Source organism: Opisthocomus hoazin, chromosome 5 (assembly GCF_030867145.1).
Source record: "Opisthocomus hoazin isolate bOpiHoa1 chromosome 5, bOpiHoa1.hap1, whole genome shotgun sequence".
NCBI classification, from domain to species: Eukaryota; Metazoa; Chordata; class Aves; order Opisthocomiformes; family Opisthocomidae; genus Opisthocomus; species Opisthocomus hoazin.
The window spans coordinates 42,821,303-42,833,390 of NC_134418.1; the positions used below are offsets into that span (position 1 = coordinate 42,821,303).

At 41.6% G+C, this 12,088-nt stretch overlaps 1 protein-coding gene across 1 annotated transcript in view; it reads right to left on the reverse strand.

Annotated features, from left to right (window-relative positions):
- The window catches only part of RNF150 (ring finger protein 150), a 129,756-nt gene that overhangs the window by 38,762 nt on the left and 78,906 nt on the right, over positions 1-12,088 (reverse strand). Inside the window, exons 4-5 of the mRNA XM_075421010.1 lie at positions 11,813-11,895; positions 5,061-5,157 (exon numbers count right to left, since the gene is read on the reverse strand). Of these exons, the coding sequence (XP_075277125.1) occupies positions 5,061-5,157; positions 11,813-11,895 (180 nt within the window). The remainder of the gene's footprint in view (positions 1-5,060; positions 5,158-11,812; positions 11,896-12,088) is intronic.

A 12,088-nucleotide genomic window follows, 5' to 3' on the forward strand; every position in this document is an offset into this window, starting at 1 on the left:
CATTTTGTAACAAAAACAAGGTTAATGCAGAAATAAGGATGCTGTGTGTCAGGGTGCAAAGCGTCCAAAATGACAGAGGGACATAGCAAGGTTGAGCTGCAACTACGCAGATACCTGGTTAAGTTAGGAAACATAAAGTTAAGTTGTTCCCATTTACCTTTACTGTCCAGGAGCCAGAAAGTTAATCTGGACCAGTCACTTCGGTTTCCTCTAACGTCAACGGTTTGAGACAATTTCACTCTGTGATTCATCCCACTTTAAGGTAAGTGGTATGAATTGCCCCCTCTGCCTTCCCACTGCTCAGCACTAAGCAGAGATGAAGCTTAAGCTGCTAGACTGGAAATCCAGCGTCTGGATGGCTAAAGTCAGAGATGTACTCTGCTCTTTGGATCTGATTTTTGTTAAGCTTAGTTGTCTCGCTGGCTAAGGCATTTTATAAAAATCTTACTACTTGCCTATCTCCAACAGCAGGCACCTAGAAACTAGGCAAAATATGATACAGCAAAGACTTAAACAGAGGCTTAGCTTTAAGCACAAGAGTAATCCCTTTGAACTCGGGCATAGAAAGTTACCATATGCTTACATTTTTTGCAGAACCAGGAACTTAGCACGTTTTCTCTTTTCCCGTACATTCCCTGTCTGATTGCTACCACCTCATAAATGTTTTTTCACAAATGTTCCTAACGAAAAAGGCAGGCATTTTAAACAATCCTCAGGTGCCTTGTATCCACAAACTGAAGTTTGGGATAAAAATTAGAATTGTCCTTATCTGGCTCCAGTCTAATCCACAAGCAGCGACTGCTCCTCAGAACTGGGATAAAGGCACATTCAGCTATACCAGCTTTTAACGAAACTCATTGAACCTGTACTTTTCTAAGTGAAATACTAATCATACATCTGTAGGACCTGGATCCAAAATTATTCCTTAGATTTATCACCCTTTCCCTCACCCTTAGCTGTTATAACAAACACTTTCAGAATTTCATTTTAAACTTAAATTTAGCTTCGATGGCAGTGTATCTAAAAAAAAAACAAACAAAAAAAAGACTGCTTTTTCTTTTCTACTCTAGGAAAAACTATCTTAAATTTTTTGTCAGGGGATCAGTTTTCTGTCCTTTGTTCCGATTCCAGTTATTCCTGGAATGGGATTTTATCACTAATTTTTAAAACTTTAAAAATGGGGGATTATAATTGAAAGCCAAACCAAACATTAAAGATGCAAGAATATCATTGCTTGATATAATGAATCCCTTTACTCCTGAATCATTTTAGTTGGAAAAAATGCCCCAAACTAAGCAGTATACTATAAAACTAATGATATAAAACACTGATCGCAAAAAGTACATCATGGCTTCTGCTGTCAGAGTGACCCAGATACATTTGCTAAGTTTAATTATATTGGTTTCACTCATTCCCTACATGTAAGTGCTTTGAGGGCACAATTCCACTGAAGTCAAGGGAAGGCTTTGTATTGACTTCTGAGGGCTTGGCTAAGGCTCTCAGTGAATAGCTTCAAGTCATCCAATCTGCTGCCAAAAATGCAGCTGCCTGCGTATCCAGCGGATATTTGCAGAAATGGGGGAGAAGCAGAGGGAAACTATTTTATGTGATACAATCATCCCAAACACAATGTAGCTCTTTGAAAGCGAATCACACTTTCACTGATAATTCAATTCAAATATTACAGCCAAAAGAGGTATAGTCTGAGCTGAATTCACCAGCAAAGAGATGGTGGAAAAGGCTACGCCAACCATTTGCTGATAGATAGACAGACAGATAGTTAATAATCCTCTGGAACTGCAGAGCACCACGGTGAAAAGCAGAGATGCTAGGGTGCTCAGCTACCGTGACAAATGAGTGAAGTCATTTTGGTGCCTCACAGCAGCCTGGGGAATCTGGTTTTAGGGCAGATAATATTTGAAACTCTGTCACAAAGTAAATGGAGAGTTTAGATGTGAACTGAATTGAAGCATTTAGATACTTGGGTTTTAACCAATCTTGTCCTGGAAAATCCCGAGTCTTCCTGCTAAATGAAGCACAATATATCCACAGTCCCACAGGCTAGCTCTTTAGTAACAACCACAGGACAAATATGCAGCTGGGCAGGGGAAAAAAAACGTATTAGTCCTGCCTATGGCAAGATTTCCTCATTCCTCCCATTGTAAAGCCTGCAAAATGACTCTGGCAAATTTGCGCTCAAGTCTCCCATCAGAGACTGCTGCCTGCCTAAGGCTGCTTTTTTATGTGTGGAAATTTCAGCTAAGATGGCTCAGCAAGACTCAAGAATCTGATTAGGGAATGGCATTTTGCTTTATCTAGTCTACAGAAATGTTTGCCACCTCTCACTGAGAAGCCCTAGAGCTTTACAGCTTCTTCCAGGGAAACGTCCTTTCCCACAAGAGCCTACTGACATCTGGCTAAGTTACGAGCCTCTGAAAATACCAGTTCACGTGTGCTGATAGAGACTGGTGGCTTATTCGGGACTGACAGTTACACTTCTCCAAAGAGAAGAGGGCTTTGCATGGTGCCTGCAAGCTCATGGTGGCACCAGAAAGCACCCCACGGGACCGATGCCCACCCAGGGCTGCCCTCAGCTGGCGCCGGGCAGCGAGGAGGGTGAGGACACACAGTTTCTGTGCGGGTGGAGAATAGGTCCTAACAGCAGAGCAGGGAGCATGAGCAGCGACACCAGGTCAGGAGCTCAAAGGGATAAAGGTTGGACAGGAGGGGTTATGCAGAGGAGAAGCATGAAAGGGCATGAGGTAGGAGAGGGAGAAGCAGGAGTTGAGGCATATTCTAGAAAAAGAAGGCAGGGAAAACGGAGGAAGAGGAACAACTGATAGCAGTATAGGAATTTTTAACGCCCAGGCTACCAGATGCTCTTAGGGTCCCACTTCCTTTGCAGTCAGCCAGAGGGAACTCCTGACACGAAGCTCCTACTGTAAGTCACCTCGAGGGTTAAGGCTCTAGCATGCAGCTCATGTAGCTCTCCCTTCGTAACCTAACTGATGGTCCGTGTGGGCGGGAGCCAGTATGCTTCCTCCAAATGGTAGAGCAGGCTGTTTTCAGTTTGTTGTCTTACAACAACCTAGGGAAATTTTTACAGAAATTTGTATAATAAAATCCTCTAAACAAACTTCGCTTGTGGAACATTAACATCCAAGCGCTTGATATTTAGTGTTAAGACAGTCCAGCACTATGGCTGATTCTGAAATCTTAATTTGACCCAGTTGTTTATGTTGGTTACAGCAGTATCTTTACACGCCTGGTACAATTATTTCCACAGAAGCTCCATGTCGAAAGCTCGCGGGGAGGGGAGCAGGATGGATCCCCCTTCTGTTACATGGTACAGAGAGAATGAGGCAGGGAGCTGCGAAAAGAGAAACAATGGCTGAGGAAACTGAATGGTGTTTTTAATTAGTCCTGGGAATTAGGTTCCATACCTCCCACTACAGAGCTGTAGTAAAAGCTGTATTCTGGATGTAAATACTAACGGTACCAAACTTTTGGGAAACAACATCTCACTGCAGACCTCCAAGAAGTGGAGGTCTGATTTGTCTGTATTCCCTGATTATGAAGCTGGATGAAGAGCATGTTAATGAAATGCTTGGGCAAAAATGGGAATGGACCAGCGTGAGAGCAGAAATCGTGTGGTCCTGCACGATGCAGAAGAAAACCATCGAACAATATATCAGGTAAGGAGAAGAGGTGTCAAAATCCTGGGTAACTGCCCACTGGCAGGTCTGTGAACTAAGACATGGAACCTGGGGAAAAATTTCTCTATTTAAGCCTAGGCACAGAGATGCTACATGGCAGAGCCAACCTTCATTCCGACCTGTCCCGACATCTCAAATACTGATTTAACAGCTGTATCACCTTTTAATATTCTAAAGGTAATATACATGCTTAGCAGAAAAAGTAGCCCAAGTGTCATGATGTGTTACCCTAACTGCAGTGCTCTACTTCATTTTTCCCATTGTATGTTTTTAGCTTGGATTACATTAGGTTGATTAACATATCTGCCTACTTCAGTAAAAACATGGTTCATCGCTTGCTGTGGAACCTCTGCTGCACCAACCTGCTTGGCTTCCCAGTCTCCAAGAAAATGAACTCTTGGGGAATGGCTGCATCAGCTCCCCTAATATGTTCACAAGAGCTACTTTATACAGCTCTTTCATACGTGAGCTGGCATGTCACCAGCTGTAATTGGGGAGGGTATTTACAGCACCTGTTAACGCATCAACTGGTGGTGTTTCAGTTCTGTACTTCTCTATCCCGTGGCAAGCCTCGCACAGTGTGAGAAAGTGACTCACTTCTTCCTGGTGAAGCCCCTGATCCCTGCGATAGCTGCGGTTAGGCAACTGTACAGCAGACAGGACATATGCTATCTGAATGTAAACATGCAACCCCAAAAGATCAATTGCTTTGGCAGCTTCTAACCACATCTGAATGTTCCAAATAACAAAGAGCTTAACAATTTCTTGCACGTCATGCGGTCCGCCATGTGCTTCGTTACTGGGAGAAATGCTCCCTAATTGGAATTAGGAGCGCAGAGCTTGCTACAGACAGACTTTAAGAGAAATCTGACAGAAAAAAAAATCTGGCTCCCCAGAATGAGCAATTAGCTGTCCTCGACTAGGATAGAAGAGAAAATTTTATTTGCAGACCTTCTGCTTTGAGATTTGAACTGAGAGCATGATTAAAAAAATAAATCCAGTCCTAATTCAAAACACAAACAAAAGCTATGTGAAAGAATCTATAAATCCACCAAAACACCAGTAAACAATCCTCTGCTCCACAAAGCAGGTAACCACAGACACACAAATCCTAACACCCAACCAACCCCCATACACACATTCTTCTGTGCTATTAAAAGTGGGGTGCGGGAGAGAGGTAGAGTCAGACATTTCAGCTTGTACTCCTCTTAACAGATCAATTAATAAATCAGTAACATGGGAAGAAGAGTAGGATGGGAACAGGCAGGCAAAGGGCTAGGGATTATACTCCAAGTAGCTGGTGTTTCCTTTTTGCCCTGATTGCCTGCTCTGCAATGTGCTTACCGGGATCCCCAGAGCTTTTAGAATATTCATTTTACACATCGGGCAGGTACGATGGTCTAGGAGCCAGGGGTCTACACAGGACTTGTGGAAAAGATGCCTGCAATGAAAACCAGGATATTTTAATTCAAATGCACCACAGGACAATTTATCACTTAGTAGCAGACGCTTCTTCTGAATTCAGTAAAGGGAGAGTATTTCAAATGGTGTGGTTTGTGACCTCTGCAAGGACTGCAAAACTATATCCTAAGTACACAAGACTAAAATGATTTCTGCAGCATCTCAAGCACATGTGTACAGTGTTGCCGAGTTTGGAAAAGTAGACATATATATAATTAGAGAATTAGGAAAAATACAACAGATGCATCAGCAAACCCCGTATTTTTTAAATGTTAAAGGCTGTCAGTAAACAAAACCTGCTTGCTGGTAAAGGTAAAAATCACATTAGTATTTCTTGATGGTTCTACAAACAAACCTGATTACACATAATTTAAATGTGAAGCCACTGGGGGTCTGGTACTTTATAGGATGCAGGCACAAGGAAATAAAGTGAATTAAAAAGAAATGCTACTTTTCATTTAAATGGAAAAACGCACGATGATGCTTTTTAAAAACATTCTCCCTGACTTTCCTGCTCTTTAGAAGCTGCCCATCAGTGAGCTCCTAAACAACCCCAGCCCTGAAGGGGATGTTGCTCATCCTGCGCTCCTTCTGAAGTGGCCTCTAAGCAACCACCTGAGCCCTGTGGCTGCTGGGGGCCACTTTTCTCAGAGACTAAAACCAACGGACACTTACACGCTAGGCAAAGTAATGTGCTTGTTTAAAGCACCGTATAGTTTAGCGATAAATTTCCGTTCTAAGGCTTGCAACAGGTGTCCCGCATTTTACTCAAAAGTCACTCTGCCTAAAAAGTTGGTCTGCCTAAACCCTCACATTTGAGCAGTCCCTAGCTGTCCCTGCATCCCGTGTGCTGTCACTGCCCCACGGGCATGCCTCGCTCGTACAGCACAGCCACACGAACCCACCAGGTATCCCTGGGTGGACACAGCTCACAGCTGCCCAAGACTCCGCCTGGAGCAGAGCACACGCCAGCCCCCACAAGCAAAGGCAATCTCTGAGAAAGCCAGAATCACTTCAAGCAATAAAAATAATTTTAAATATTTAAGTGGTACATATTCAGCTGAAGGAGTTAGCTGCTGTAGTGTGTCGTGGTGTCTCTCACACAACAAGACATGCATGGCCTTTCAACTTGATGGAAGATACTGAAGTGCACTTTCACCAATATTCATTTGCAACCCTGGCTCTCACAAACACAGTATCAGCTCTCTGGCTTGCTAGCTGGCTTCAGTCCTAAATAACACCAGAAATTCAAAGCCAAACCTGTGTGAAATCTCAGAATCCTATTCTTTTCACTGCGATGCTTTTTCTAACTATTTCTAGAAAAAAACGGTCCTTTGTGAAAGGAAGCTACATGGCAAATTATCACATTCCTGTACTTGGTCTGACTTCACACAACTATGGGAAAGGGCAAATCTGTTCTTAGAAGTTCGACCTAGTCTAATTATATCAGCTGGCTGCAACACCAAACTTTGTCAAACCTCATCTGATCCTGTATGCCAGTATGATTAACACAAATGAAGTATCATGATATTTGAAGTTTAAACCACGGTTTTACTAAGCCTACTAAAGTTCACAATGCTTCTTCCAAACAAGACTTGCTTTACTGGGTAAAAACAAAATGCACCAAAATTTCAGTCTCTATCTTTCGTAAGTCTCCAGAGGGACATCTTCAGCACATCATCAGGCAAGCATTCTGAATAGGTGAAAGCATAAAGTCCTCAGGATTGTGTAATTCTACATTTAGAAGTCTAACCAGCAGAATTCCTTAGCTGTATTAATTCACAGAGGGTACTCAAAGTCAGTGTCTTGTTTTTCAGCTATTTGAAATAACTATGGAATACCTGATGGCGATTGGTTTTCTTTAATTATATACTCATATTAATGAACAAATATGTTTAACTGCAAACATCTGCAACACATTTTTGTGTCAAAATAATCAGTACATTTACAAAATCTGAGATATTTATTATTCTCTTGAAAAAGCAGCTTTCCAAAATCTGTTTCGGATAAAAGAAACCACATAACTTCTATCAAGCCATTTTACCATGGACTAGAAAGCCTCCTTTTGTTTTCAAGTTCAAGCTTTGCAAGCCTCAGTCAAGCTGTGGTTCATATTACAGCATTTCATAATGTTTGTTAACCACCAAAAGCTTGGAACTTTCATGCCTTAAAGACTTTAAAAATGGAAGTTTAGTGTTCCTAAAGTTGGCTTCAAAAAAACAATATTCTAAAATAAATCCTACCAATGCCCAGTAATTTAAATACATGACAGATCATGTCAATTTGCACTTCTCAGTACTAAATTAGCACAATGTATTATGGCTCTATTAATTTCAGATGTAGTATGTACAACAGAAGGAACTTTATTCTTTGACAGAAATCTACAGAAAAATGGAATGTTACTGAAAAACAGTTAAAGATTTGCATTTTCAATTTTTTGTACCATATTAGACAATTAGACCACTCATAATATCTGCTTCTGTCCATGTAAACACTTGTGCAGAGAAGTGAGGTGGCAGGCCTTGCAGATTTGAATTTGAAAGTTTATTTTATTCGTTATTAACTACAGCACTATATACATGCTTATGGCTTTCAATAAACTGTGAATTGTTTGATCTCCTGATAAGTTTATCATCCAAATTCAGGCAAAATAAGGGTCAGCACAAAGTAAGATGAGAGAACAACTGCAGTATCTCACTGTCACATGTTAAGCAAAGATGCAAAAAGACCAACTGCAACAAAAATCCCTCTCCCTCTGCAGTTCTGACTGATACAAGTTTTAAAAGGAAGGAGAGGGCAGAGGCATCATGGATGAGTTCAGAAGTAATGACCCATACAGGGAGACAGTAAGAGAGATGTCTCAAGCACAGGCTCGGGACATGGCTTTGACAATCAAAGTCAGAGCTAGAAAAAAAATATGGTTTTCTTCTGTTGTGTGCAACCACATGCAATGCAAAACTATGTTGATTTGGATGGGCTGAAAAGTTTCTCAACAGAACTACGATTGATTAGTTGAGAGGGAGGAAGGAGAGAGGAGAGGAGAGGAGATGTCACAACAGTCCTCACACAAAACAAAGGCTTCCATAAGGAGAAAGGAAACAACCGTTCTTCACCTCTTCTAGGGACAAGAGACACAATGATGTGTTTAAACTGCAGCAAGCGAGATCCAGGTTACAAAACAGGAAAAGCTTCACCACAGTCAGGGCAGTGAAACACTGCAATAAATTATCAGGGGAATTTGCAGAGTCTTCATCCCTGGAGGCTGCAGAGTGTGTTGGAAAAATAACTCCCAAGAATGACACGTGCTCGGCCAGCGCCCCTGTGCTGTTCCAGAGGTGCTGCCCTCCTGGGATCCCTCCTGCACTCTTCTGCGACTCTGTGACTGCACGCGGCTGTGTAGAGCACACAGAGCACAAAGAAGGAAAAAGAAGCTCAAAATCCCAGAGTATTTCATTTACTATTATCCAAACAGCACTTCATATTTTTTAACTGGAGATTACTTTTGTTGGAAATGTATTTAAATTTTCTTTAAAGCTGCAATTTTAAACACACACACAAAAAAACCACCTCATTTCGGGCTCAGCCCAAACTTGTAATAATAATTATTTGATTGTTGTAAAACTATTGTAAAGCTTTCAGCGAGCTTTTTTCCAGGTTAAGGGAAATTGTTCTCCTCCCACATTCTGCTCCTTGTCCCAACTTTCTGAACTGTATGCAAAACCCTAGCAGTCATGTAATTTTTCTCAGAGGAAAAGCATGAGCTAAGAGAAAACGAGGCAAAAGCAAAAAGAGAGGTACATCCCTAGGGACCCTGAGTAAGAGCACCAGTTGCCTGGATTAGACATAGGGCTGGAGCAGAGGATTGAGATGAGTTTTGGTGAGAGACCGAGCAGCATGGTAGTCGGGCTTTTCAGGGTGCATTTATGGTATTAAGTGTTTATTTTTGAGTAAGAAGGAAGGAAAGAAGAAATGATGATGCGGGTAAGTGAGAGGAAGGAATCAAAGGGAAGAATGTGTGTGATGAAATAATTTTCACAGGAACCTAATATGAACAGAAAAGAGGAGTGAAGCAGTCTCTGAAGTCACAGTTGTTCATAGAGTGAAGGTTCAGGGGAAGGGAACAAGGTGGAACAGGGTCAGAAAGCACATATATTGGTGACAGAAATGAAACAGCCAAAAAAAGAGCTTATGAAGAACTCGGCAGACATGAGGTTGAAAGAACTGTCTTGCCTCTCTGCAGAAGTTTAGTAAAGTTAGTAAAAGTTTAGTAAAAGGCAGACATTGGGAGCAGCAGCACCAGTAACTTCTCCAAAGCCAGACCAGAAAAGACGAAGGCGTTTTGAAGCTAGAGATGGAGGACAAGCAGAAGGAACTAGGGCTGTGACAAGAGATGTCACTCTGGGAACAATGAACTTGGTTACACTTGATGTTGTGTCAGTGCCCTCAAAGATAACTTCAGTGATGCTTACTACCATTAAACACAAAACCAGCTGCAAGCCAACACTTCTTTTATCAAGTGTCAGTCCTTATTTATTTAATACATTCTGTGAAGTTCATTAATACAGTCAGTTGTGGGAGCTGGCTAAAGAGGACAAAGAACAACAAATTCACTGGAATTCTCCTCCTAGCTCTCCAGAGTGGGATGTACCAACAGGCTACCCCAGTGCCCGCTCTCGACCAACAGAAGAGAGAGGACGTTTGGGGGAACAGTGTAAGTACTAGTAAACATGTACCTATATGACTTCAGAGCTCATCCACTGCAATATTGGCTGGTGAATTTTTTGTAACAATTTCTTCAGAGATTCAGGCTCCACCAGCCTTGAAAAGAAATCTCAAGATATACAGGGCTTTATACAGAGTGTGCCTGCTAGCAGTGGTTTTCCCACTACTGCCTGCAGTACAAAGCAGCGCCTTTCACGTGCAGCAGTTGGGGCGTATTTGGCTTTGCAGGTAAAAAGCTCCACATCTTGAGAACCTCCTCGACAGAAACACTAAGGTCAACCAGCACCGGTGTCACATGGTGCTGGCTTCTGTAAGGCTTGGTGAAACGCCAGCCTCTTATTAATAAAACAGCAGTCTAATGAGGTTCTCAGAAACTGCACAGAGTTTAACTGAGGATGTTAGAGGAAGAAACTTACAGAGTCTGAAGGTCTTTATTAAGATAGATAAAGATATCTCTTACTCATTTAACAGAGACAGAAATTAATCCACTTTTTTTTTCTTTTTTGGAAGAGGAGACAAGACTGACAACAGCAGAAAGAATCATGACTACCATTTCCTGTTTTGGAAGTCCAAACCCATGTGAATGTGTAAAATACTGCCCTCAATTTGCGTAGCAGGAAAGCCAGTGTTTGTGAAGCAGCTGCTTGAGAAAGATCTTTGAGTTTTTATAATTCAAAACTGCTCAGGATCAAACTGTGAGTATTTTACAAGACTGTTCTGCTGCTGCTAACCTTTTAGCATGAGTCATTTTCTAGGCGACCTTTTAAGTCAGCCAAGAACTGAACATCACCTGTTAACTATGTGTTTCCTATTCACTCTGCTTGACTCAGCACTGTCAAAGTCTGACTAGAGCCTCATTGAATTATGAGGCGAGACACAAGCGAAAGCTAGAGCTTAGACATATTTTTTTGCTGTTGTATAACTACCTCCAAAAACTGCCCATCTCTATCGTGCAATATTTCCAAGCTTTAGTATGCTTCTATGAAAACACGCTTGATGTCAAACCAAGGTCCACATTTTCTGGTAATTTCTCATTTTTCTGTATTTCTGCTTCATGAAGTGATGCATTTGTGTCTGTTCATAGAAAAAAAGAGTTCTCATGCAATTTGTCATTGTGGGGGATTTACAGTAGGTCAAATTTATGATTAATCTGTTGCTTTTTGTTTGCCATTTAGTGATGGCAGTAAACAGATTTAATGACTCACATGAATGAACAGAAATGGACAGCTTCTAACATTCAAATACCTACTAGGGAACAACATAGCAGGAAAAGAAACAAATATTTCAGTTTATCAAGCCAGTGAACACGTTTGCAGGAGAAAAAAGAAACTATTTAAAAAAAAAAAAACAATCTCTGCTCTGTATGTACAGGACTTGAGATTCCCATTTCTAGGGAAATCAAACACTTACTCTTGCTCTCCTATGGGAACCACTGTTCCTAGGAAATTTCCTAAGAAATTGATTCCCTTAGAGAAATCCTTCATCAGCTAACACTTCACAGATGACAACACAATGGCACAGAGAGATGAACACAACTCTTACGGGTGGCAAGAGGCTGTGCTCCTGTGTCACATCACTGCGAGTGTATGTGCTGCACTGGGCACGTTCACATGAGGGGAAGAAACCAGAAAGAGCAAGCCCAAAAGCTCTTCTTGTCACCTCCATGTCCCACATGCCTGAGAATATTTTCATGGCAGCAACAGATAATGTGGTCTTTGTCACATTTCCTTTTTGCTTTACTGTTTCTACTCAGCATATCTCTTTTTATGGCTGGGTTTTTTTTTTTTGATAGAACTCATCCCTTTCTCAGCACCTGGACATGGCCCAGGACAGCAAAAGAATTGGGAGAACAGAGACTGTCTTGAAGCAGAGACACTATCAGAGCTAAAAGCAACCGTCGACCTTCAACTTACCTGCAAGGCAAAATTCTGACAACATCATTGGGCTTGTAGCCTTCAATACAAACAGCACAGTTATCAAAGTCTGGCTCAGTCTCCTACAAGAAAGAGAACATTAATCATTTTAATTCTTTTGATTTTTCAGCTGATCTCTTCATACAAGAGCCTATCTGACAAAGTAAAATGGTCCCTGATGCATGCTGCAAATCCAGTAATGCACTTCAAGGTAAGCAAGTCAGATTTTCCAACATGTTTCCAGTTGGGAACTTGCCCTGGGAAGCATGCAGATTT